Source organism: Magallana gigas, chromosome 7 (assembly GCF_963853765.1).
Source record: "Magallana gigas chromosome 7, xbMagGiga1.1, whole genome shotgun sequence".
NCBI classification, from domain to species: domain Eukaryota; kingdom Metazoa; phylum Mollusca; class Bivalvia; order Ostreida; family Ostreidae; genus Magallana; species Magallana gigas.
In genome coordinates this window covers 47,096,909-47,121,175 of record NC_088859.1, presented here as the reverse complement: position 1 = coordinate 47,121,175, position 24,267 = coordinate 47,096,909, and the positions used below count along the sequence as shown (strand labels likewise).

At 33.8% G+C, this 24,267-nt stretch overlaps 2 protein-coding genes across 3 annotated transcripts in view; one reads left to right on the top strand and one right to left on the bottom strand.

Moving 5' to 3' along the window:
• The window catches only part of LOC105337173 (UPF0561 protein C2orf68 homolog), a 7,580-nt gene extending 1,582 nt beyond the window's left edge, over positions 1-5,998 (top strand). For both annotated transcript variants that reach the window (XM_011441805.4, XM_034455218.2), the window contains 3 exons: positions 1,822-1,934; positions 2,508-2,569; positions 2,723-5,998. In XM_011441805.4, the coding sequence (XP_011440107.1) occupies positions 1,822-1,934; positions 2,508-2,569; positions 2,723-2,860 (313 nt within the window). In that variant the 3' untranslated portion in view covers positions 2,861-5,998. The remainder of the gene's footprint in view (positions 1-1,821; positions 1,935-2,507; positions 2,570-2,722) is intronic.
• On the bottom strand, positions 5,497-24,267 carry LOC105337341 (piwi-like protein 1). The gene is made up of 21 exons (XM_034455210.2): positions 24,122-24,267; positions 21,259-21,351; positions 20,439-20,604; positions 20,228-20,297; positions 19,848-20,084; positions 17,735-17,930; positions 16,318-16,436; positions 15,018-15,098; positions 14,780-14,893; positions 14,499-14,687; positions 13,995-14,073; positions 13,684-13,785; positions 12,404-12,544; positions 11,831-12,136; positions 11,341-11,436; positions 10,738-10,854; positions 10,430-10,624; positions 10,127-10,312; positions 8,574-8,641; positions 7,504-7,681; positions 5,497-7,397 (listed from the first exon to the last, which is right to left on the bottom strand). Exons 2-21 carry the CDS (start codon positions 21,346-21,348, stop codon positions 7,311-7,313), a joined length of 2,817 nt encoding a protein of 938 aa, XP_034311101.1. The 5' UTR covers positions 21,349-21,351; positions 24,122-24,267; the 3' UTR covers positions 5,497-7,310.

Genomic DNA, 24,267 nt, shown 5'->3' with positions numbered 1-24,267 from the left:
GGGAACTACTGAGACGATTAAAACAATGCATTACTTGTCCGATTTACTGACGCCAAAAAAATCCATTTAATGAATGTGCAACTAGTCCCAATTTTCTATTCACACATGCCTTGCCGATAGAGCTCGCTTCGCACCGGTGCTGCATGCCGGCGAGCTGTGCTCGCTATTAAAAAATTAATTTGTTAGTGTTAGCCAAGCCAGAGACTGTTATTTATGTCTCTGGTGTGAGTTCACCTGAGTTGACAGCTGAAGTTATCCAGAACCACTTAAATTTCTATGGAAGTATTTTTAGATAGTATATATACACGTTTGTTCATATTATGATTCCTGGGGGAAGGATGGAGCCCTATAGAAAGAATAATCTTACTGTAACCAGGCTCACTCAGGTCACAGTAAGAATTCGTCCCACATACTTGCAATGAAGCAGCCGCAAAGCGGATGAGCTTCGCGACGATTTTTAGTCTGTTAAAAATATCTGCAGAGGAAAAACACATTTTTATACATTACAAACCTTTTTGAAAATGCATATGTAGTTTAGTCCACAAAAAGCCATTTAATGAGTCGTACCGAGGCATTTTGTTAAAATACGTGTTTGAATTTGCCTGCCATTTTGTTGGAAATTGCACTCAGAATATCTCGGATTTTATCATTAACATGGCGAACGTAAACAGCGAATTTTCAAACGTGATGTTAAAAGTGGCAGCAATTTCGTTCCAAAAACAGTTAATGTGGTAATATGGGATTATGAAAGAGCGACATTGTAGGTATTTGAGACCAATCATATGAAAATTTAGGCGAGATACAGCGTGATATAATTTTTTTATTTGCTACGAAGCGAGTATATGGGAAGAATTCTATCGTTAAACCGGGTCCGTAGGACATCTGTCATTTTAACAATAGAACATTCTATTTAGATGGGGCCCCAATGGGGATTGATTTTTTTTTACATAGGAATAATAGTGAAAATTGTCTTCTTAAAAACCTAAACAACAAAAGGGGTTTGTTATTTTAAAAGAAAAGAAAGTGTACAGAAATTTTGAAGATCTTTTTATAAACAAGGTATATTCAACTTCATTGTCAAGATTTTTTGTATTTGATAACATGAAGTTGATTTGATCAGAGATATTGCCGTTTTTCTTAGGTGAGCATTGTGGCCCTTGGGTCATTAGTTTAAAGAATTTTTTATTGTGTGGTGGTACTTTATGGACAACATGTTATTTTGTTCACATGACTTGTTATCTTGCATTCATGACTGAGTGTAATCTTTTATTATCCTAACTACTAATTCTATCATGCAAACAATTTATTCTATTGTGCCCTCTATCTTGTGCACTCAGCTTATGATTTTGTGTGCACAACATTATATTCCATGCAAAGATATCATTAGGATTCAACTAGATTTTAGATAGAGAGAAATAATTTACATTTTTAGTACACAATATGACAAAACAACTTCTACCAGTATTTGATACAATTATACTGCATCTTTAGTTTACCAATTTGAAGCTCATTTATATATCATATTGGGTCAGCTACAAATATAATTAATAATATACTTTATCAACAATGGCAGAAAACATTCAGTGTTTTGAAATTATGCCATTCCCATATGTATGCAGATCAAAAATGTTTGTTATGGGAGACATAAGATTTGTACTGTTAGTACTTGGCTTATTGACATGATATTTGAATTGGTCTTGTACATTTATCTGCATCAATTCTCTATTTAAAGTCTTTTTACCTATACTTCTATATGTGTACTGGTACTTTTGTTGTTATTAAATTTCAGTGTGATTTTGATCTACACATTTTGTTTTAAAGAGACACATATGACAAGGAGGTTAAAGCTAAACTTACAGAGAAACCCAAGCAAAGACAGAACAAGCAGAAAAAGCCAGATATCCATGTGTATGTCCCTCCAACAAAGTTAAAAGGTAATCGGTGTTTGCTTTGGATTATTTTTACAAATGGAATTCATATTTTATGAATAATTGAATAATTTTGTGAAAAAGCAAACTTAAGCTTATCTCAGCTGAAAGCTTAAATAAACTTCTAACTGTAGATCAAACTTTTTACAGTACCTGCTCGTGTTAAAACTTGACATTTTTTATCAATTTCAACCAAACTTGGCACAAAACATTCTTGAATGAAGGGCCATGATGTTTGTAAAAATGAAGGGTCAGATTCCCTTTGAAATGGAGAATAGAAATAGAAATTAAAAATGTAGTGTATGGTGTTAATGTTACCAAGATATTACCCGGTATAAAGAAAAATCTTTCTGAAATAAATTTGGATGGCACTGAGGGTTCTATTTAATAAGATAACAGCTAAACTGATAGCTGATATTTTTACACATGTATTACAATTTGGAACTATGGGAAAATTTACATCATATTTGCACACTTTTTTTCAGTTTAGTCCATTGTAATCATCCAGTAATGGATCAGATACCTTTGATTTTGGAAGATAAATATTTTGATATAAACAAAGATTTTGTGCAATTTCAGAGATGTTTATTTTGGAATTTGAGGACAAAGACGGATCAGTATTCAAGACGTCAGTGTGTAAGGTATACCCGGTAGTTCAAGTCCGAAACAAGATGGAGTGAGATTTTGTTAACCATAAAGGATGATAACTTTGCAATGTAACTTTCTATGAATCTGATATACATGTATTGCTATAATTCATTGTATAAGTGATAAAATTGTGTTCTCTCTGACAGAATGATAGTGCTAGTGCCATAGCTCAGAGAGTTGGAGAAGAAAGGAACCTTCCATGTGACTACATAGCTGCACTGGAAGAACGTCTCGAATATGAGATTGCACTTCGTGAAAGTTTTGAGTCAGACCCCAACAGCTGATTTTCTGTTCTTCAATCAATCAAAGCTTGCCCCAAACAAGATGCAGCCCAAGCCTGTTGAAGCTATATATGTGGTGTTGATGATACTCCATTGTTATCTACATGGATCACATGAACTGCTGGCATTCCTCTATGTGTGTAAAGCAAAGAGTGTAGTGTTTTGAGTATGACCAAGTAAAAATCCTCATTACTTTCTCAGGAAAAAGCATTACACCAGAGACTAGATTCCCAGACACTCCTTTCACTTTTAGATAAGTGTAGTAGTAAACTGCTGCATTTTCAATCTAAAACATACATGTATATTGTATTCTCATACTAAGTGATGTACAATAGAATATAAATAGAAGTTTTGTTGTGTTTTGTTGGTTTGGATAAAAGGCATTTATCAGAGCAAAGTTCTTTTTAAAGAATGTTGGTCAGTGAGGTCACATTGATTGATGCAACCTACATGTATAAAGGTTAAAGTTAGACCATTAAAGCTGAACACTGCTCGTAAATAGGCAATGTTTGCCATATTTCTCTTTCAGCACCGCTTTCCTTGCAACCCCTATATAAGCCACAGACCTCTTAACAGTTTAAAGTATTTCGAGGTCTCACCTGTGGGGACATACATCTTGCCACGCTCTGTTACTTGGTCGCAATGAAATTATCAAGTCTTATGCACTTTTCCGAAGCCAGGAGAGTACTCGCATCAATTACGGTAAACTGGTCAATGCATTATTTACAAACAGAATACGCACATAGGATAAGAATTAAATGCAGAAAAATCCAAAAACAACGAAAGTAACTCTACACGTCGACCACGAGTTTCAGGTGTGCAATCAGGTGTAACAAAGTCAAAGGGTTTATATACCAGGTACCCATGTGATGGTGCTTATTTACGAGTGGTGTTCAGCGTTAAGATCTCAGCCAAGGGTGCAAATCTGATTGAAGGATGCTTTTTACTCAAAATTACTGGGAATAAAGTTTGAGAATTTTAGATGTCGAGTTAGAAATCAAACTAGTGTTACTGGCAATTTTGAAAATAAAAAATGAACCCGACATGATTACTAAAGAACAGGGGCGTACAAGGCGTTGTTTATCCCCCACTCGGAGCAATGAAGACAAAAGAATTTCAATTTAAGTTAGAATATTAGTTTTTGACTTGTATGCATTGTTTTTATTATAAATTTCACGATGGAAGTCAATATTGTGCTTTCATTCTATAAACATGACAGATATAGACTTCCATACTAAGCTGCACATCGTTTTTTGCCTAAATCTTGGACCATTCACTGTTCTTAATTGCAAAATTAGATGTGAATGGGTCCCGACTCCATCCTAAAAGTACTTTTATTTAAAGAATAAGCTAATTTTGATTTATTAAGATGGAGTCTAGACCCATAATTGGTCAAATTTGTGACTTTCACCAAAACGTTTTACTTTAATGATTATTGTCAAAGAGTTGGATTTATTCACCTGTACTTTAACGTGTTGATGTAGCTCACTGTGATAGGCGGAGGCTGGTAGTCCATACTTCTCCATGGGGAGTGTGTTCGAATCATATAGACGGCGTTTTATTTTTAATTCATTTGCTTCCAAGTAAAACATGGTTTGCATTTTATTGGATTATTATGAAAAAATAATCTTAATACCATTTATATAATGACAACAATTACGTAATGTTCATGTTCTGTACATACAATGTCTGATAAAAATAGTGCTAGCACAGATATGAGATCATGCTGTAATGCTTAGAAAGCATCAAATTAAACAAAGGAGATAAGTACAAAGTATATGCATTATTGTTTATTATATATTTGTCAGAGAATGCAGTTCTATATTATACATGTTTCAAATGTAAATATTTTTTATATGTTCATATGCAATTTCAAAACCATGGGTATAGGGGATTTGTCAGGCATTGTACGCTCCTGTCCTTTGATCACCTTATGAAAGTATTAAGTTGCATCAATAAAAATTTGACTTTGTCTATCTTATTCATACATGTATTTACATTCACCAAGTATTTTTGTCAATTTCTTGAGAAATCTGTGTTTTACATAGCCACAAAACAAATTAAATGAATTTGTCTAGTATATATTAAATGCATTACTTATCTCCTCAGTGAACAATAATAACTCCATGACCTATAATAAAAAAAATTACATCATTCATTGGTCTTAGCAATACTTATGTGGTAAAAACTTCTAACTGCTTAAATTTTACGCATTTAATTGAAAGATTCAAAGAGAGAGAGAGATGTAAACAGTATGTCTATTTTGTTTCATATTGGCAATGTGCATTGCAGGAAAATTTACACATCTGGCTGATGACTGTGTGACGTCTATGTAAAAAGGCATGTTCACATAAACATGTAAGGCTCTCCATCTGCATAACAAATTCAAATTGATGCTCGCTTCATATTCAACATACATTGTGAATGCACAGTTTCAAGTTGGATATAAGGTTTAATTTCTGTCATCTTTGGTGTCCACCTATAATAAAATTTATCTACCAACCACTTCCAATTTTAAGGCAGGGTGTCGAGGAAAGACATGATTTTCAAGAATGACCTTATCATCTTGTTGATGCACAAGTTCATTTGTATTTATCCAATCCCCAAATTTGTATATTTTTTACATCAAAAAACAAGGCCCAACTTCAACAATTTATTACATCTTAGGATTACAGTATTAAAAAAAAATAAACAATAAACAGGTTATAATCTTGATGCAATATACACTTGTATTGATCAACAGAATACAAAGACTAGCAACATTGTACATGATTTTCGTTGGTAGTGCATTAAAAAAATCTTTGTCCCACAAAATTGTTCAATACAAAACACCATATACTGATAAATTGCAGCAGGAAAGATTTATTCTCATGCATCTGTATTGGAGGAAATTGTTATATACATATAAATACATGAAAAAACCTGCAGATCTTTTAAAAGTTGAATAGCATTGATAAAATTCCAATTTTTAGCTATAAACTGAAGCATTTAAAAGAATGTATTTGATGTTTTGCTAAATACAGACAGGTGTTATGGCCAAGCCTGTTGGCATCAGAAGTACATCTCGAGAAAAAGCAAAACTATGGCATCACCACTACTCTCTTTTATAAATTGCTAAGCATCTCCTAAAAAAAAACTAAACTTAACATTACACATTTCGTAGGATAAAGAAAAGAATGATGAAAATTTCAATTAAACCAGAATGTACTACATGTACTTATAAACAACAAAGAATGAGCATGAATATCATACTTGCATTATAAAATGTTTTGTATGGTTTTTACTCATCATGGGACTGGCATTATCAGTATGCATATGAAACATAATAAATTTTGTTAATTTAAGATACATGTACATCTACATTATCCCTCTGATAAGAAGGATACTTGTACACTGTAACTGTTAATGGGATAATTAGATAATGTATTATTCCTTTACAAATTGATATAAAGAATGTCTGTCCAATATTTTTCCATAAGATATACACAAAGTAATGTAACAATATGTGCCCTTTATGAAAACAGCAAGACACTCCTTATTCCGCTTTAACAAGTTACTAGTTTGTATTGGACAAACACCACCAGTGAGGTCCATTACATTCTGAATAACTTGAAATAATATAGAATTGAAAAACTTTTGCATTGAAATCAATTCTAAAGATGTCTCTTCTATTTATACAAACATGTGTCTACCTAGTTCAAATTAAGGTGGCATGGGACACCTTGAGATATTGATGTGGATGAAAAATATCATCACTGTTTTAAAATTTCCAAATATTACAATATTTGACCACAAAATATTAAAGAATGTCACAATATGGAGGTGTCCCATACCTTCTTAATAATTGGTTAAAAAAACCCACACTATGTCTACAATATACAGATTTCTATTAATTCCCTCACTTGAGATGGTGAGGTGGACTTTATGATCTAAAAAACGAGTTTACATTATTAAGAATTCTCACTACATCTACTGTGGAGGTGCTTTAACCAGTGATATAAAGGAAAGCAACACTGAGTAGATGCAGTATTCCACCAAGTCAACTTTTGCAAACAAAGTACATTTCTCTCAGTACAATCTAAACTTGAAGCACTTGGAAGAAAGTACCGGTATTTATTAAAGACTACATTGAACAAAATGAAACACACTGACAATTTCAATCAATTAATAAAAATAAAATCAATGCATAGATTGAGACTGTCAATCACAACCAACAAGTTAATGCCACTGGGCAGTATCAATGAAACTAAAATGTCCCAGAAAATGTTTAGAGTAAAAGTAAATGGCAGTGTAGTTTTCTTATAAAAGCAGCTCTTCAAAAATCAACAATAGGCGGTTCTCTAATTATAAAAGGTAATCCATGCTACTTTGCAAAAATACAAAAGAAATTTCAAAAGATAATGTCAATGAAACTGCTGCCTGTAAAATGTTCCTGAGTATTAAGGCCTGACTCTCACAAGAAGAATAACCTATCGGACAGCTCTGCACTTGGCTCCTTGTGAATGTTCTGTCCCACCAAATAGGCTAGCTTATGTGCATACTACAAAAGATATGAAATGTATCTATCACATCAAGTCCTGCTTAATAAAGAATGAGACATTAACATTGACTTGATACTATTAACTGTTGATTGGGAAGATCAGTACCTGACAGGGGGCTGGAACCCTGACAGTTCCCGGCCAGTTGTAATACAGATGAGTCATCTTATATGACAACCTCTGGAGATGATCAGCCTTCATCCCAATGCTGTCATGGACACAGATGTAATGAGTAGGGGAGACTGTGCCTTGTCTGACATGTTGAGACACAATGAAGAAGTCAAACCTGCAAAAAAAAAGCCACAGCATAATCCTCTATATTGAAATCTTTTGATCTACTAATTAGCTATCACTTTAAATAAACCAACAATATAATCATTTGGAGGTTCCCATCAACTTGGTCATCCTGAGTATTTCAAGCCCTTTCATGGATTTTTTGTATTATGTTAATCCACATATATTTAGGCAAAACTATCGCCATGTGACATGGCAGTTAATTGCAAATTATAGGTCAATCATTCTTTGTGCTGCTTAGAAGTGGCGAAAAGAAATTTAGTCCAGTGGGAGCACTGGCTGATAAATATCACAATAAAGTTGTTGCAAATAAAAGATGAGTTACAGCATAAATGCACACAAAATATTGAAGGGGAAGGAATGCTACCAATAATATGAACTTTACACAAAGAAAGTTCTGCTGACATTTTACTAACTATAGTTAACAATCATGAAAATCAGAGCATAAACAATAGCAGAGAAAATAGACAAAATTCCATCACCTGTGTTAAAAGTAATTAATGCCATCCTTAAATTAATGTTTGTTTGGAATTGCCACCTGGAGGTTTCTAGACCCAGGAGGTAGGGAGAGAATTTTTTTTTTAAGTTTGAAGTTTAACTAATCAAAAATTGGTAAAAACTTAAGTTGGAAGTTTAACTAATCAAAAATTGGTAAAAACTTAAGTTCGAAGTTTATCTAATCAAAAATTGGTAAAAACTAAAATCTTATATCAAAAATAGTTCTTTATTTTTTGCTAATAAAATTTTATCAGTGGGGGTATTTCAATGAGGCAGTAGGCAATTCCAAACAAAATATTTTATTTTGGCCTTATTGAAACATGTTGAAATCTTAGGGTTAGAGATACCAAATGTTGCTAGGCATCTGAGTACTTGTAAATGCTTACTTGTCTCTTCGTGTGATTGTATGGTCCACAATGGTTCCTGGTGGTGGATTGTCAAAGTTTCTTTGGTTCTTCAAAAAAAAAATTGGTCTCTCTTTGAAGTCAGTAGATTTAATTTATCTTAACCAATCCCATCCCTTTTTTTTAAACCATACAAAATTAAAACCTGCTCGATAAGAACTTAGAATTATTTGCGGTTCTTTTAATTTTCTTTTTTGCACACTGGTCACTTGAATTTAGAAGCAAACATGAATTTTTTTTATTAGAACCCCCGATGTTCTTGTGAGCAAGACACATACTTCATCTTGTCATAGACATGTAGATGAATTTGTCTGCTTACATGAGGTAAAAAATTGCTAATATACCGTAATCCGGTGAATATAATACGCACTTTTTTTCTAGGATTTTTTACCGTGAGAAAGGGGTGCGTATTATACATCCCTATAGGCTTTGGACATATTTTTTCCCTAGCTGAAGCACGGAGTATCATACTACCGTATTACCTATGCTGTTCACAGACAGGACCGGTACCCCGCTATTCATCGTAACATTACTTAATTATCACATTTATATTATTATTTAACCCTTAGGAAATGATTGCCATAGCGTGTAATTAAAGAAAATGTATACTTAAAGTCTGTTAATAAATTAATAAACTGTTTCAAAATGGCCTTTAAAAATTAATTTGAACTGCCTATTCTTTATCTCCGTGTAAGCCGCCATTACAGCTGTTATTAATAGAATGCGGGCTTGGATGGCCACGTGTTATTTGTAACTGATCTTTGAAAACAGCTTACACATCTTTAACCATTTTCATGTAATGCTAATTGATTTATTGCAAATAATTATGATTATAAATAATTCTATAACCTATTCCGTTAATTGAAGCCATTGTTGTGCTCCCCCTCCGCTAACACTTGACACCTTGGGTATCTCAGACACTCCCCGTAGGCTATGTGTACTATACACAACACAACTATTTGTGCACATGTTTTAATATGTTCCAGGCCTCTAATTGATCACTTTGATCGGCATCATTTAAGAATTTAATTAGGTCCGTTATCTCTACAGTATACCTGTACACGGCCCGTTTTTCACTACACAGGGGTTGTAATGACTAAACAATTATAAAACGCTTTTTAAAAGTGGTTGATTTTATTTACGGTAGAATATTTAATACAGGTCTATTTAAAACATTGATTATGAAATAAAGATATTAACGCGATGTATTAGTTACAATAAATCCGTGTCTAAGAAAATATTGTGTCTTTCTTATTTCCGGTAGCGTATTCCCGCGATGAAGTTGAGCGTGCATACAAAGTATAACTGCTTTGTTGATACTCAGGATTACCGTTTGGTCAATTTTTTTGATGCGTATTATACATCCCAACAAGCTTTTTTTCACCATTTTCAGGCCCAAAGTGGGGGGTGCGTATTGTACACTACTGCGTATTATATTCACCGGATTACGGTAAACAAAAGCTGAAACTGAGTACATAAAACTTGTGATGCATATTTAAATCATAACTCTGCATATTTAACAAAAATGTCCATACCTTGAGGAAAATCCTGGCATTGATCCTCTTCTGTACAATGACCACTGACAGCTTGGGACTGTACTCTCCCCCAAAGTTACCAAAGCACTGCTGCAGCTGTTGAACTTCATGGTCAATGTATCCAAGATCTCCATCCCCTACACCATCACGGAAAACCACTATCTTCTCTGGGAACACATGGTTCACCTTAAATCATAGACAAAGGTTTCATGTACACTAGTGAATGTCATGCAAACTTCAATGAGAGGTTTGATGGCATCAAATAATGCAGTACAGTAAACTGCACAGGTGGAGTAATAGTACCTCATGATACTTCCTGATCGACGAGGTCAGACAGAGTTTGAGTCCATCAATTAGCTCCTGGCCCGGCATCTGGAGAACTGTCTTTGAGTACCAGCGGCTGCACATCTTGTTGGTGCTGGCCACAAATCCAGCTATCGATCTCTTGTTGCGTGAAGCATCATGGTATACATCGATACCAACCACCATCAAATTGGACTACAATAAACACATCTTGTATAAATATTTATTAAAGGAAGAGAGAGAAATTTTGATTTGTGCAACTGAAGTCTGCAAAGTTGCTAAAAATGACTATATTTCAACATAAATACCATTGGAATGTCCAATCCCCACAGCTCTCCTCCCAGCTTGCAGTTTATTTGCAGAGCTATCTTCTGTGTTACACTCCTGAGTTTGTCTGGCCTAGCAATGGTTTTGGCAATAATAACCTGTAGAAGAAGAATTATTACAGTATAACTTTCAATTCTGTGGAACATTTATTTTTCTGGGCCTGGGGACAATTTTTGTGGATTGACAATAGTTCTGAGATTTATGAGGACATAATTTCATGGATATACTGGCAGGATCAATGAGTTAATATTGTATTTCATGATATCTTATGCAGAGTTTTTGAGTGGACCAGTGATTTCATGAAATTTACCAGTTTGAAGAAATTCAAAGGTCCATATTTGACTTTCATATAAAAGAAACAAAACACAATAAAACAAAAATCTGATTAATTTATAATTGTAAGTAGAGAAAATTTTTCAGAATCTTCACTCTTAACTTTTAATTTCCTTGCATTGAATAAAGTCTGATAAATAAACATTTGTTCCGCAATCCAGATAGAGTTTGAATTTTTCCATTATCAAGAAATAATATTTGAATAATTGAATATTGAATATTTCTCATTATTACATGACAAACTGGTTTACCTGGGATGGGACTGGCATCTCCACACAACAGATTTTCTTGATAGCATTGTATTTGTCATCCCTAGATGTTGGACAGATAACCACCATGCACTGAACCTAGTCAAAAGAAAACCACACCAACATTATTCCAATTCATATACTGTAGATTTCTATTTAACACAAGGGATTTTTATTTAAAAAAAAAAAAACCAAAAAATACTTTCCTTCCTCTCTCACCCCATATATATCCAAGAATGAACATAGGCCATTAAGAAAAATATGTTGATATAAAGTCATTGAAAATCTAGCACTGCTGATTTCAGTTCTCACAATCAAACATTTGCAAACAAAAATGGAATCTACAGTCAAGAGTACTGTCTTTGGCAAGAGTTTTTGTTTTAAAGCATATGGACAGCAACTTCCATTCGCCATAACCTCTGGCTTAGTACCTGAACCACAAAATTTCAATGTGATCATAATACAGGAGGGGCAATTCTTGTGTGATGCATACCGATGGATTGATGTTGTCCCTGAGACTCCTAGATAGTGTGTCCACACGGTCATCATGGAGTTCACAACATGTTGGCTTGTTACATTGGATACCCATCTGCCGGCAGCAGGTTTGCATCATGTTGATGAATTCTGAAGCTTTGCCGGCATCCCTTTTGCTAAACAGCACCGTCCAGTTCCTGAGATCTACAGCTGTGAGGACTTTGTTGCGAGTGGCATCCCTGCCCCAGTCTGCCTGAGGACCTGCCATACAGGTAAAATTACCTCCAAAAATGATTTTCTCTTGTGGAGCAAGTCTACCATCAATCTACAAAGGTTAAAATAAACACATCATATGCATGAACTGTAAAATGTCACATGTTTGTACCTTGCATAGTGAATTTTAAAAAATACTCACACTGATAATTTTTTCTTTTGAAAAAGTACTACTAAATTTAGATTAAGGCTGAACTCGGCCAACAAAAGGAATTTTTTTTTCACTAACATTTTCCAAAAATCAGAGAAAATGCTGTTCTTTTACAAAAAGAATTCAACATTAAGCTTTCTAAAATTATTTTTTATATAAAACCCTTACATCAATTGTGTTGTCTGCAAAGCTCAGTCCCCAGTTATCCAGCTCTTTCTTGGCTTCTGGATTGCCATTCACTGCATTGATAAACTTCCTCATGGTGGCCACTCTTTGCTCTGGTGTTACACGTGTGTGAGAAGCAAGGTCCTACATAAAGCATAGACAAAATATTTTGAATGGTGAAACCTAATTCATGTACCGTACATTTTTTTCTGTAGTAAAGTCAACAAGGGCACCGCAAAGCGGAGCATCCCCTCACGGCATGACTCGTTGTAGGGGGAAATGCATTATTTAGGAAAATACATGTAAATTTTTCAGATGGAAATAAATATGAAAGAAGTATTTCTAAAAACCACTTTGAATTCATAATTTCTTTTTTATCCTAATCCCCAAGCTTTGTGGTGTATAAATTGGGGGGGGGGGGGGGGGGGGGTGTTACATGTACGTGGTTGCACAGTTTTCCTATTCCTAGCTGAAACTCAAAACATGTACACATATGCTTTAAAGTTAAATAATTTTGATTCATTAAGTGACATTCCTTTTTATATAAGTATACATAAACGATTCGTATACATGTATATTATGAAACGTAGCTGAAGATCTAGCGATCTGTAGTCTGCTCTGATGGACAATTCTAGTTGCTTGTGGTATGTCAAAGCATGGTAGTAGATATGCAGTTATTATTGATATGAAACAATCTTTGCGTGATAAATGTGCGATATCTGTCAAAGTATCCTCTGAATTTTGGACTAGTTCTATTGTAAGTAATAAGGGAAAATTTGTCCGAAAGTCGACTGCTTGTTTTGATGTCAATCAGATGACTTTAATTTCTTGCCCGCTTCAACTTTTACCTACGGGCAATCTTCTAACCCTCCAATACTACAAAACGTTTGCTTTTTTTTTTTTTTTTACCTTTACTAGATTAAAATCCCAAAATATTAAGCTGTTGATTTGAACTGCACACGGTAGCAATTTACTTAAAGTCGTACATAAAATTACCAGAAATGTCTATTGTCAATTGTACATAAAATTCATGTTTTAACTTCGCTTTTTTATGCTGATTCAAAAAATATTGAATCAATTGACTTGGAAATCATAAGGGTTTGTCCTTTTACCATGCAGAAGAAGTGTACAGTTTGATGAATATTCATTGGAGGGTTTTCTTGGAATTTTGCTAAAGAGCTGACAATGGACACACACACATACATACTCACACACGCACAGCAGCGATGCTATATCCCCCTCGCAACAAGTTGCACGAGGAGATAATTAAGCACTGATAATACCTTCATGACCCTAAAGTCCTGTCTCAATTCATCAGTTAGGCCAGTCAAATAACAGAATTCAGGGATGAGACAGATGGCTTCACTCTTTTCAGGAACTTTTCCCTACAAAGAGCACATTTAGTTAGTGCAATGACCTTTGGTCTGTTGACAACATTTTTCCATAAAGCAAGCATTTCTTTGTAGATTATATACAATCTGGATTCCAAAGCAATATTTTAATGCATTAATACATGTATAAACTACATTCATCTTCAGGTTTGAAGAACAGGTATTTAGATACAAAATAAGGCATAGTTCAAAAATTTATTTACCCCAGGAAGCTGCTTTTTCTTTGGCCTGTGGAGAAGCAGAGGTTGCTCCAAGTCTGATATTTCTTTGTGGTAAGCATTACTAGCAAGAAAACAAAGTTTGTTCTTGAAAAAATTCTTAAATTTCTTCTATATATTACAAATGAAAATGTACATAATTACAAACACACAATTCATCCTTCAACATTAGTGGGTTTAAGACACAATGAAACTAATCATCAAATATTTCTACTAAATTGAAATTGAAAAAATGTCCAATTTTAATTGGCAAGAGTTCTGTGTCGTCAAATATACATTTAATTCTATACTCAACCAAACTGGGTATAAAACTTTTCACAAAAATTATTTATCTGTCAGTAATAAACAGGAATAATTTGTCCAATACTGATTGATACTTCAATTTTGAATGTTTCAATGATGACAAAATTTAACACTTTATCTTAACAACAGTTCTAAAATTGTATATGTATAGTATTCATGTCAAATATTTCTCCAGTCAAATATTACCTATAGTAGTCAACAAATGACAGTTCAGATCCTGAGCTTGTTTTGAAGGTGTGCTGGGGTGTCTTGGCCCATAGAATGTCATCAATACGGTAAGTTTTGTTGTTGTACCGTGTCAACACAATCGTCCCTACTAAGGAACGTGTGCACTCGTCTTGGAAACCACTAGGGTTCTTTTGTACCGTAGTTTTCCTGTAAACATAAATCAGTTGTTAATGAACTGTCAGAATGACACATAACTCTTTCTTGTACATCAATAAGATCACAGTTTCACTTGAACCTACATCAGCTGCAGCACAGTTTCAGTCCTCAACACTCTGTGACTAGCATCAACTAGCAGCATCAGCCCTCCCTCATTCTGGGACACTGAAGTGATATATCCTGGCCACACCTCCAGTCTACAACATCAAACAAAACATCCAATACTTTAATTTTTAAGTCTTTCATCACCCTCCCTTTCTACTATCAAATATAAAATAATGCCTACAATATTCAATGACTCTTATTATTACATAATCGTACCTGTGCTGTGGAACAGTGGATGGAGTTCTAGGATTGTAGTAATAACGTCCAACTTGAACCATTTCAAGGATGTTCATTATTCTGAAAACAATAAATTGTACAATATCATGATTTATAATAAAATCAAAAACACTGCCAAAACAAGCATCCACTGACAAAAGATAATGAAATCATAATATGTTGTGAAACATGTTAATTTATTTATTTATTGTCTTCCATATATACATGTATTGTATGGTAATCAACTAGAGTTTGAGTATGCAAAAGTAAACAAACCCAAGTGCAAAGATTATTACTGTCACAATAAACAAGAGGCCCATGGGCCAAATCGCTCACCTGAGGAACAATAGGTATGATAAAATCAGCTTAATGGAGTCATAATACAAACTATCTGGACAAAGTACAATAATACATATAGATCTTGTGTAATTAAAATCCATTTTTCCCCCTGGATATTCTTAAGTTTATAATCATTAGTCCCTTTTCTAACAGGCTGGTTTAATAGTCATATCACATGTTGAGTATTGCAGTTCTCTAAAAGATCCTTAGCAATTGTTTATATAGATTCATAGGATATAAAGCTACATCAAACTCTGAACCTTCTTGTGAGGCCGAAGAATTGTCCTTGGGCCAAAGTCTTAACAGTTATAAGGAATCATCTGGCTGATTAGTTTCCAAGAAGATTTTAAAAGATTTACTCTATATATTCTTATGTAAAACTTTAACACCCCCCAATGTGGCCCCACCCTACCCCCAGGGATCATGATTTTCACAACTTTGAATCTGCACTACCTGAGGATGCTTCCACACAAGTTTCAGCTTTCCTGGCTGATTAGTTTCTGAGAAGAAGATTTTTAAAGATTTACTCTATACATTCCTATGTAAAACTTCGACACTCCATTGTGCCCCACCCTACCCCCAGGGATCATGATTTTCACAACTTTGAATCTACACTACCTGAGGATGCTTCCACACAAGTTTCAGCTTTCCTGGCATTATGGTTCTTGAGAAGAAGATTTTTGAAAATTTCTCGAAATTTTTCATTAATTTCTGATTATCTCCCATTGAAAACAGGTGTGACCCTTAATTTTCACAACTTTGAATCCCCTTTGCCTAAGGATGATTTGTGCCAAGTTTGGTTGAAATTGGCCCAGTAGTTCTTGAGAAGATGTTGAAAATATGAAAAGTTTACGAACAGACGGACGACAGACAAAATGTGATCAGAATAGCTCACTTGAGCTTTCAGCCTAGGTGAACTTATAAAACTAAAATGATTCTGAAGAAATTTTAGCAGCCAAACCTTCTGAATATGATGTTATACAATGCAACACATTGCTCTGGTGTGATAACTTTGGTCAATCTGATGGTTATGGTAACATCAACTCCATCTGTAGGTCGTTTACTGTGCAACACAGTTTCCTAAAGAAATAGAACTGAATGCATAAAACATTGACTAACATGCATATGCATCAAATGACGATGCTTCAAGGGTATATCTACTTTAATTTTTTGTAAGTTTACTGGGTTGTTTTTTTTGTTTTTTAGGGGGGGGGGGTGTGTGTGTGTTAGCTATTTATAATTTTTCCAAGTTGCATGTCCTATTCATAAAATGGTGCAGTCAGCAGATTTAAATCTTTACTTTTTTTCTCACTCAGTTTGAAGGTAACAGTAATAACAAGAGGCCCATGGGCCAAATCGCTCACCTGAGGAACAATAGGTATGATAAAATCAGCTTAATGGAGTCATAATACAAACTATCTGGACAATGTACAATAATACATATAGATCTTGTATAATTAAAATCCATTTTTCCCCCTGGATATTTTTATGTTTATAATCATTAGTCCCTTTTCTAACAGGCTGATTTTATAGTCATATCACATGTTGAGTATTGCAGTTCTCTAAAAGATCCTAAGCAACTGTTTACATATATATGGGATATAAAGCTACATCAAACTCTGAACCTTCTTGTGAGGCCGAAGAATTGTCCTTGGGCCAAAGTCTTAACAATTATAAAGAATCATTTGGCTGATTAGTTTCTGAGATGAAGATTTTTTAAGATTTACTCTATATATTCTTATGTAAAACTTTGACACCACCCCCTCCATTGTGGCCCCACCCTACTCCCGGGGGTGTCACTATTTTCACAACACCTGAGGATGCTTCCACACAAGTTTCAGCTTTCCTGGCTGATCAGTTTCTGAGAATAAGATTTTTAAAGATTTAATCTTTATATTCCCATGTAAAACTTCGACCCCCCCATTGTGGCCCCACCCTACTCCTGGGGGTCATGATTTTCACAACTTTGAATCTACACTACCTGAGGATGCTTTCACACAAGTTTCAGCTTTCCTGGTCTTATGGTCCGTGAGAAGAAGATTTTTGAAAATCTCTCAAAATTTTTCATAAATTCCTAATTATCTCCTTTTGCAAAAAAAGGCGTGGTCCTTAATTTTCACAACTTTGAATCCCCTTAGGCTAAGGATGCTTTGTGCCAAGTTTGGTTGAAATTGGCCCAGTGGTTCTTGAGAAGATGTTGAAAATGTGAAAAGTTTACGGACAGACGGACGACAGACAAAATGTGATCAAAATAGCTAACTTGAGCTTTCAGCTCAGGTGAGCTAAAAAGTGATCTGACTTCTTATTATACAATCACATACAGATAAAAACGTACATAAATAATAATAAAGGACTGATTTTTTTTTTTACAAACTCACCTGTTCTGGAAGACGATGGGGCAAATACAAAATGAATCCATCAAATGCCTTGGTGAATCCAATAACATCACGAACATTGTTTACGAGCTTAAATCTCATGTTCTTTGAATCAATACTTGGTGAGAAATGAACATGGTACTGATAAACACCTGAATTCCTACAATTTATCCTGATGTAATTGCCTGATAAACTAATTCTGTAAAAACAAAAAAGAAATCTTAGTCTAAGCATTAATTGCATACATACATGTATTAAGTTGTTTGTCTATGTATACAACGCCATTTGATGTTAAAAATCAAACTAAATACTTGTGATGGCGAGTCTTCATGTATAACTGAAAGTTTGAGAGATTGATCAAAGTTTGAATGCACGCCTTTGAAAAATTTTGTTTTATAATTTGTTTCCTTTTTGCCAGCCTTTACAAATCTCTGGCAACAAATCATGCTTGTTTGCTATATTTTTACTTCCATTTCAATCTTTTAACTCTGTTTTTTGTCTCTCAAGATTTTTGTTAACGATCTTGCATGAAAAAAAGTAAAATATAAGACATCTTAGGCCAGCATTTTTTAATTTTTAGATTTACGAAATATTTTTCAAATTATTTGGGTAGGAGGAGGGAAAAAAAATAAAAATAAAATTGAAAAATTTGTCCGTCGAGAAAAAAAATAAAAATAAAACAATTTTTCAACAACATTTTTTTTATTTTTAAATAAGAACACATGTCCAGGAGCTGCCATTTTTTAAATATATAAGTAATTTTGGTTGTTGATGATGTTCTTATCATAACATATTTTATCCATGGGCACTGAAAATTTGTGTTAATATATTGTATATGCATGTATAAAAACGAAGTGGTTTTTTTTTTATATATAATTACATGTATACATATACAAGTACATACTGTACCTATACATTAAGACCAAAAAAATTAAGGGAGTTTTCACTTCTTCCTTGCAGAAAAATAGGAAGAAGTTTGAGAAATCTCTTATCTGATTAAGTTAACAATGCTATTCACAAATTCAAAATTTAAAATATTGTTACTGAAAATAAATTGGATTAGAAGCATGTCCATAAATGTCAGTAAAAAATCAAACAAGTTTTTTTTATTTAAAAAAGACAAACTGATTTTTAAAATTTTATTTATTTATGTAATTATACCTTTAATAAAGGAAATGTTTCGTTATTTTGTTAGCTTAATGACAAATAAAATCATTCTCTTTCCTTCAGTTATAAGGCTCCTGTGTTCAGTGTGTTTAGGGTTATTAGTCCAACCCTATGACCCACTTACAACCGTTATGTAGAGGCTCTATTTCCAAACGGTTAAATTATGATTATTTTAGAATTTATTTTGCAAAATTGTTTTTTTAAATAAATAACTTATCATTTTCTTGCCAATGAGGTTTTTTTTTAATTTACGGAATTGTGATAGAAAAAGACTTCAATATCTCTTTCTTGAGGAAATTCTGGCTAAGTTGCCGATCACAAAACTTAATAGGGTCGTAAATTGTAGGGTTGGACAAAAGCAAACAGGAGTAGGCCCAATGTTGTTTTTTTGTGACTTCTAGTGCCTGTGACTTGATCGGAAAGAACTAGGTCTTTTTAATCAATGCATGAACAACAATAATTCAGACTACACGTACGTGATTGCATCAACATTATTTTTATTTTTACCAGAAAGAAAATTTCGGGTCGGAGGAAAAAATAAGATTAATAGCTAGTTCTGGTCCTTTTATTTTTATTTGAATTTTTAAAAAAATAGGGTCGGCGGGTTTGTAAATCGAAATTTCAAAAAATGCTGGCCTTATGAAAAAGTAAATAATATTTCAAAATTATTTACATAAAAGTTAATTTAGACAGTTTTCAAAGCAAACAGCCCCTGGATCATAAATTGAGAAAAGACTCAAGACAAAATTTCAAATTTTTTCTTCAAATAATGAAATGAAATCTCTACGTGTTTATAAGCTTAAAATTTGAACGAAGGGGTATCCTTATAAATCAATGAATCTTGTATATCAAAATATATAATCATATTTTTTAACTTTATTCTATTCTCGGTTTATGGTCTTGTGGCTTTGTGTCAAAGGGAGATGGTTTGACCCAATCTTGATCTTACTGTTTGCCACTTGTTCCAGATTTGTGTACAACAGGTGAAGGATCCAAAGCCATTCGGCTGAGTCTGTTACTTGGAGGTTCTGATGAACCTTGACTAGGAGCTCCAGACTGAGTCACAACAGAGGGGGCAGGTGTCTCCTTAGGTGTTGTGGCTGTGGATTGTGATATTTGGGGTGTGACTTGTGGCATCGGGGGTGGCACTGTTGGCCCTGTAATACCCCCTCCCCTCCCCACAGTTCTAAAAGAAATCAAGAAAAGGACTATAGTGAAAAATTAGTTCAAATTTTGGTATGGCTTTAATAATACTCTTTTTTTTCTTTCTTGCTGTTTATTTCAAGAGTTAACACTAATTACACAACATAAATAATTAGCATGACTTACTGAAGAAGAGCCTGCAGATTGGCCACTCCCCTACCCCCTGAGACAGGGACTGACCGGGCAGGTTGTGCCGCTGAAGAGAAAGCAAATAACGATGAGATTTTCAAACCAAATACTATTTAACATAAGGAAGAATTCCCATTGGAACAATATTGTCATTATGATCCTCACATACTTTCTACAAAGTAAAACACATTACTGTTGGGCAACTCACCACCTGTAGGTTGTCCTCTTGCTACATTCGAGGTTGTAGCACCCTGCAGGACTCCTTGTAAAAAAGCTCCCCTCCCCAGTGATCCTCTGCCTACAGATATAGCTGCTGGTGATACAGCGGGCGCTGGTGCTGGGGCTGGAGCTGGGGCGTCCCCTGAGGCGGCCGGCTTTGATAGAAAAAATACTTCAGTTTACAATAACCATGATTTTACATGAATGAGTGAGGTATGTTATTTCCTGGAACAATTATACACAATGATTTATTGACAGTTATTTTCAAAATTTCAAAAATTTTAAGGTTACTTGAAGCAGTTAATAATAACTTGTATTGGTGTAAACTGTCCTTACCCAGATAACTTGCAAAAAGTGGATAGTTACTAATTTCTTGCACCTAGTTCTATGAGAACTACATTTTAGCCAACAAAATTGAAAATTGGTCCCCACATCCAAGGCAAATAAATTTTTCAGAAATTTAAATGCTTTGTCAAGAAGATTGCTTGACAAAAGCTACTTGGTATCCAAAGTATTCCATATAGATTTACATACTTTTTATTTTTAAAAAATTTCAAGGATTAAAAAAAGACAAAGTAAAAATTATTTAATATTCTTTACATATTCATTGTTCAATAATGGTCATCTTTACTAAAGTTTAATAATCATGTTCAATAAATAATTTAATTTCATTGATCATCTGCATAGCAAATGGATTACACTGCTGACAAACCAATCTTTACATAGACATGTACAGTATGTCAACAAACTGCCATGTCTGTCACAAGTTACAGTCAATTTTGCAACAAACAATTCTAACAAAGACCAACCTCATTTTGCTCTCCAGGTTTCCGTACCGGCTGGCTTAGTGCTTGCAAGAGTGCAGCCCCCCTCCCACCTCTCCCAAATCCTGTCGCCATTCACTGAATAAAATAAAACAATGCCATTGTAAATGATTTTTAGCAATTTCTTGAAAATTACATAAACCTCATCATGGTGTTTACCATAATATTATCTCGAGGACCTGCAGCGTTGTAGCTCTTTAGGAAAATATGGGTTAATTAACAGACTATAGAGCTACATTACTTAACATGCAAAAGCATACTATAAATATTAAGAATAAGGATTTTGACAAAATAATTTAACACTGATCCAACTTGCATAACATGCGTTTTTTTGCAGTCATGCTCTGGAAGTATCCAGAAACACGCTCTGAAAAATGGGGCAAAATTTTGTTCCTCTGTATAACAGGCACGGCCCACTTTTCACCAAATTTTGCCTCCAAAAAAAAATGTGAGCTATACACAAGACTTTACAGTAGTTGCCTTTAAGGATTTATAGATTTTCTTTTAAACACAAACCACAAACTTGGAGCGTGGAGTATGTTTACTCTCCAGTGTTAACTTAAGTACATAACTTGTCCCCATTTTTGCATACAAATCACACTACCATCAAGAATTATGGAGGCAAATAATTACATTTAAGTAAAATTTCTGAGGAATATAGTTGGCATCTATTAGCCATCCAATCTCTGCAAAGACTGTGAGACTTTTAAGGTAACAGGACATGAAAAACATAACATGGCAAACAATCTTGTGAAATCAGACATGGTAAAATCTCCCCCTTTGAAAAATGTTCACAGAAGACAGTCTTTTCTTTGTTTTGAAAAGATTTGGCACAGGTTTCTCAAATGAATCCGGGATGGTTCGCACCTATTCTGTTTCGCGCTGAGATGATTCGCACCTCGATGTTTCGCACCTGCCTCGGAGCGAAACATCTCACTGTATTAAGATATTTTTCTCGTTTTATTATTGCTCTGAAGTTAATTATAATCTATTTAAGAATTGAAATAAGTTAAAAAAAACCATTAAAACAGTGTTTGCATTTAATATAATATGCGCCACTAGTATAACGGTTTTTTTGTCCTGTTTTCGCGGTGGGTTTTTTTATGAGGCCTTTGAAGCCATTGCGTTATTATATAGGTTCAGAACAAGAGGTATTAATTGTGTTGTGATAACAATTATAGCATGACTTTCTCTTGAGATTTACCTGTATTTTTATGAAAAATTAGGGGTGTTATTGCAGGTAATTATGTACTACAGATCTAAAGGTGGGGAAAATTTAATTACATCACTGCTTTAAACTTTAAATTGCCGCCTCTGCATCCATTCAACTACCATTTTTGTACTTCTTTTGAATAAAAGTAATGTGTGAAATTGTTTGATACATATGTAATTTCCATTCCCATATATTTATAATATAATAATTTCGTCATTGGAGAATGACATACAAATTACTGAAAAATACACACGAAAATAACACACATATAGTTCTATATACAGAATCATTACTCCTAATATAAGAAATAATCTGAGATAAATATTCAGAGACACACTAATTGTACATCTTGTACATAGTGGTAAAAAAAGAAATTCATAAATTATCTTTTAAAACAACTTGCAAACGATTTTTTTTCGTGTGTTCTCTGATTTTTTCAATTAAAGCATTATTGATGTGCCTGCACGTGGCACAGATTGATTCAATTCAATAACGGATTAATGTTATGATTAGTAATGCAGTTATACCGGTAACATTTTTTTTATAATTGCTTTCTAGTATTGTTCACCAGAGAATGTTAAAAAATTGTCATTAAAGATTTAATTGCCAAATTTAGAGGGTGTTGTCTAAGCTTTTGGTAATTGATAATTCCTAATGACTTAATTGTTTGTGCAATTAATTATATGAATTAATTATTGTGTTATTTCAGAGAATAATTAGTATGGTCTTCGAATAGTTACCGGTATTACTGCATTACTAATCATAACATTAAATTTTTATTTCATAAATATTTTGGAATATTAACTTAACATTTACATGTATATGTTTCATAAATTATTTATTATTGAGAATGTATTCGATGTGAAACATTGCGGTGCGAACCATCTCAGTGCGAAACAGAATAGGTGCGAACCATCTCAGCGCGAAACATGTATAGGTGCGAAACATCCCGTACCCTCTCAAATGGCTGTATAAATTTTACTTAAATTAATTTTTTGTTCTATTTGGATTACACATTTCAGAAGAGAACACCGTGTTTACTACCTTGGCAAAAACTTTGGAATATACATTATTAACATTCTGTTTGATCATCAAATGGGATTCTAACCACCAAATGGTGGCATGTGCCAAACCTGTTGAAACATTTCTTGTTTAGATGCTTCTTTGTTTACACTTCACGATTGAGCGCCGCCATTTTAGATTTTTCTCTAAAGTTATGGTAAATATATGCATATCATTTAAAATGATGAAAATATATATCAATTTCGAACTCAAATTAAGTTAACTATTTAGGCAATGAAGGAAATAATTCATTTACGAATACGGAATAGAAAGATCGAACACAGTACACATACTGTATACATGCTGTGTCCCGCTGATGCGGAGGTTATTCCAAATTTGGTGCTATTAGTTTTACTCTACAGTACAAAACTCTTCATGGTTAATTTCACATATCACATATCAATATTTTAACACAAACTTTTATAAAGCTTAGAGAAGTGTGTCGTCTGCAAAACAGCAACGGTTCACTTCCAAACAGGGACAAAATAAGAAAAATTCTCACTATTCACTTACATAAGTATGTAAAATTACATTTGACTTTGCAAAAGGCGTACAAGAAAGACAATATATTACCTTTGTATTCGATTCTTTTATATCAGAATAGCATGCAAAAGATTCAAACACTTTTCAACATCCTCGCGCTAAGTCTCGTTTTCAATTTTTTATTCGAAAAAAAGTAACCCGGATGCGGTGGGCTTAATACCCCAAAGAACCACAAA

Excerpts from the sequence above, each read along its gene's own strand:
- LOC105337341 (XM_034455210.2), bottom strand. The coding sequence starts at position 21,348 with ATGGCGACAGGATTTGGGAGAGGTGGGAGGGGGGCTGCACTCTTGCAA. Across the intron at positions 15,099-16,317 it reads TATAACATCATATTCAGAAG|AATAATGAACATCCTTGAAA; the intron begins GTTTGGCTGCTA and ends TATTGTTTTCAG. Across the intron at positions 13,786-13,994 it reads AGAAAAAGCAGCTTCCTGGG|GGAAAAGTTCCTGAAAAGAG; the intron begins GTAAATAAATTT and ends TGCTCTTTGTAG.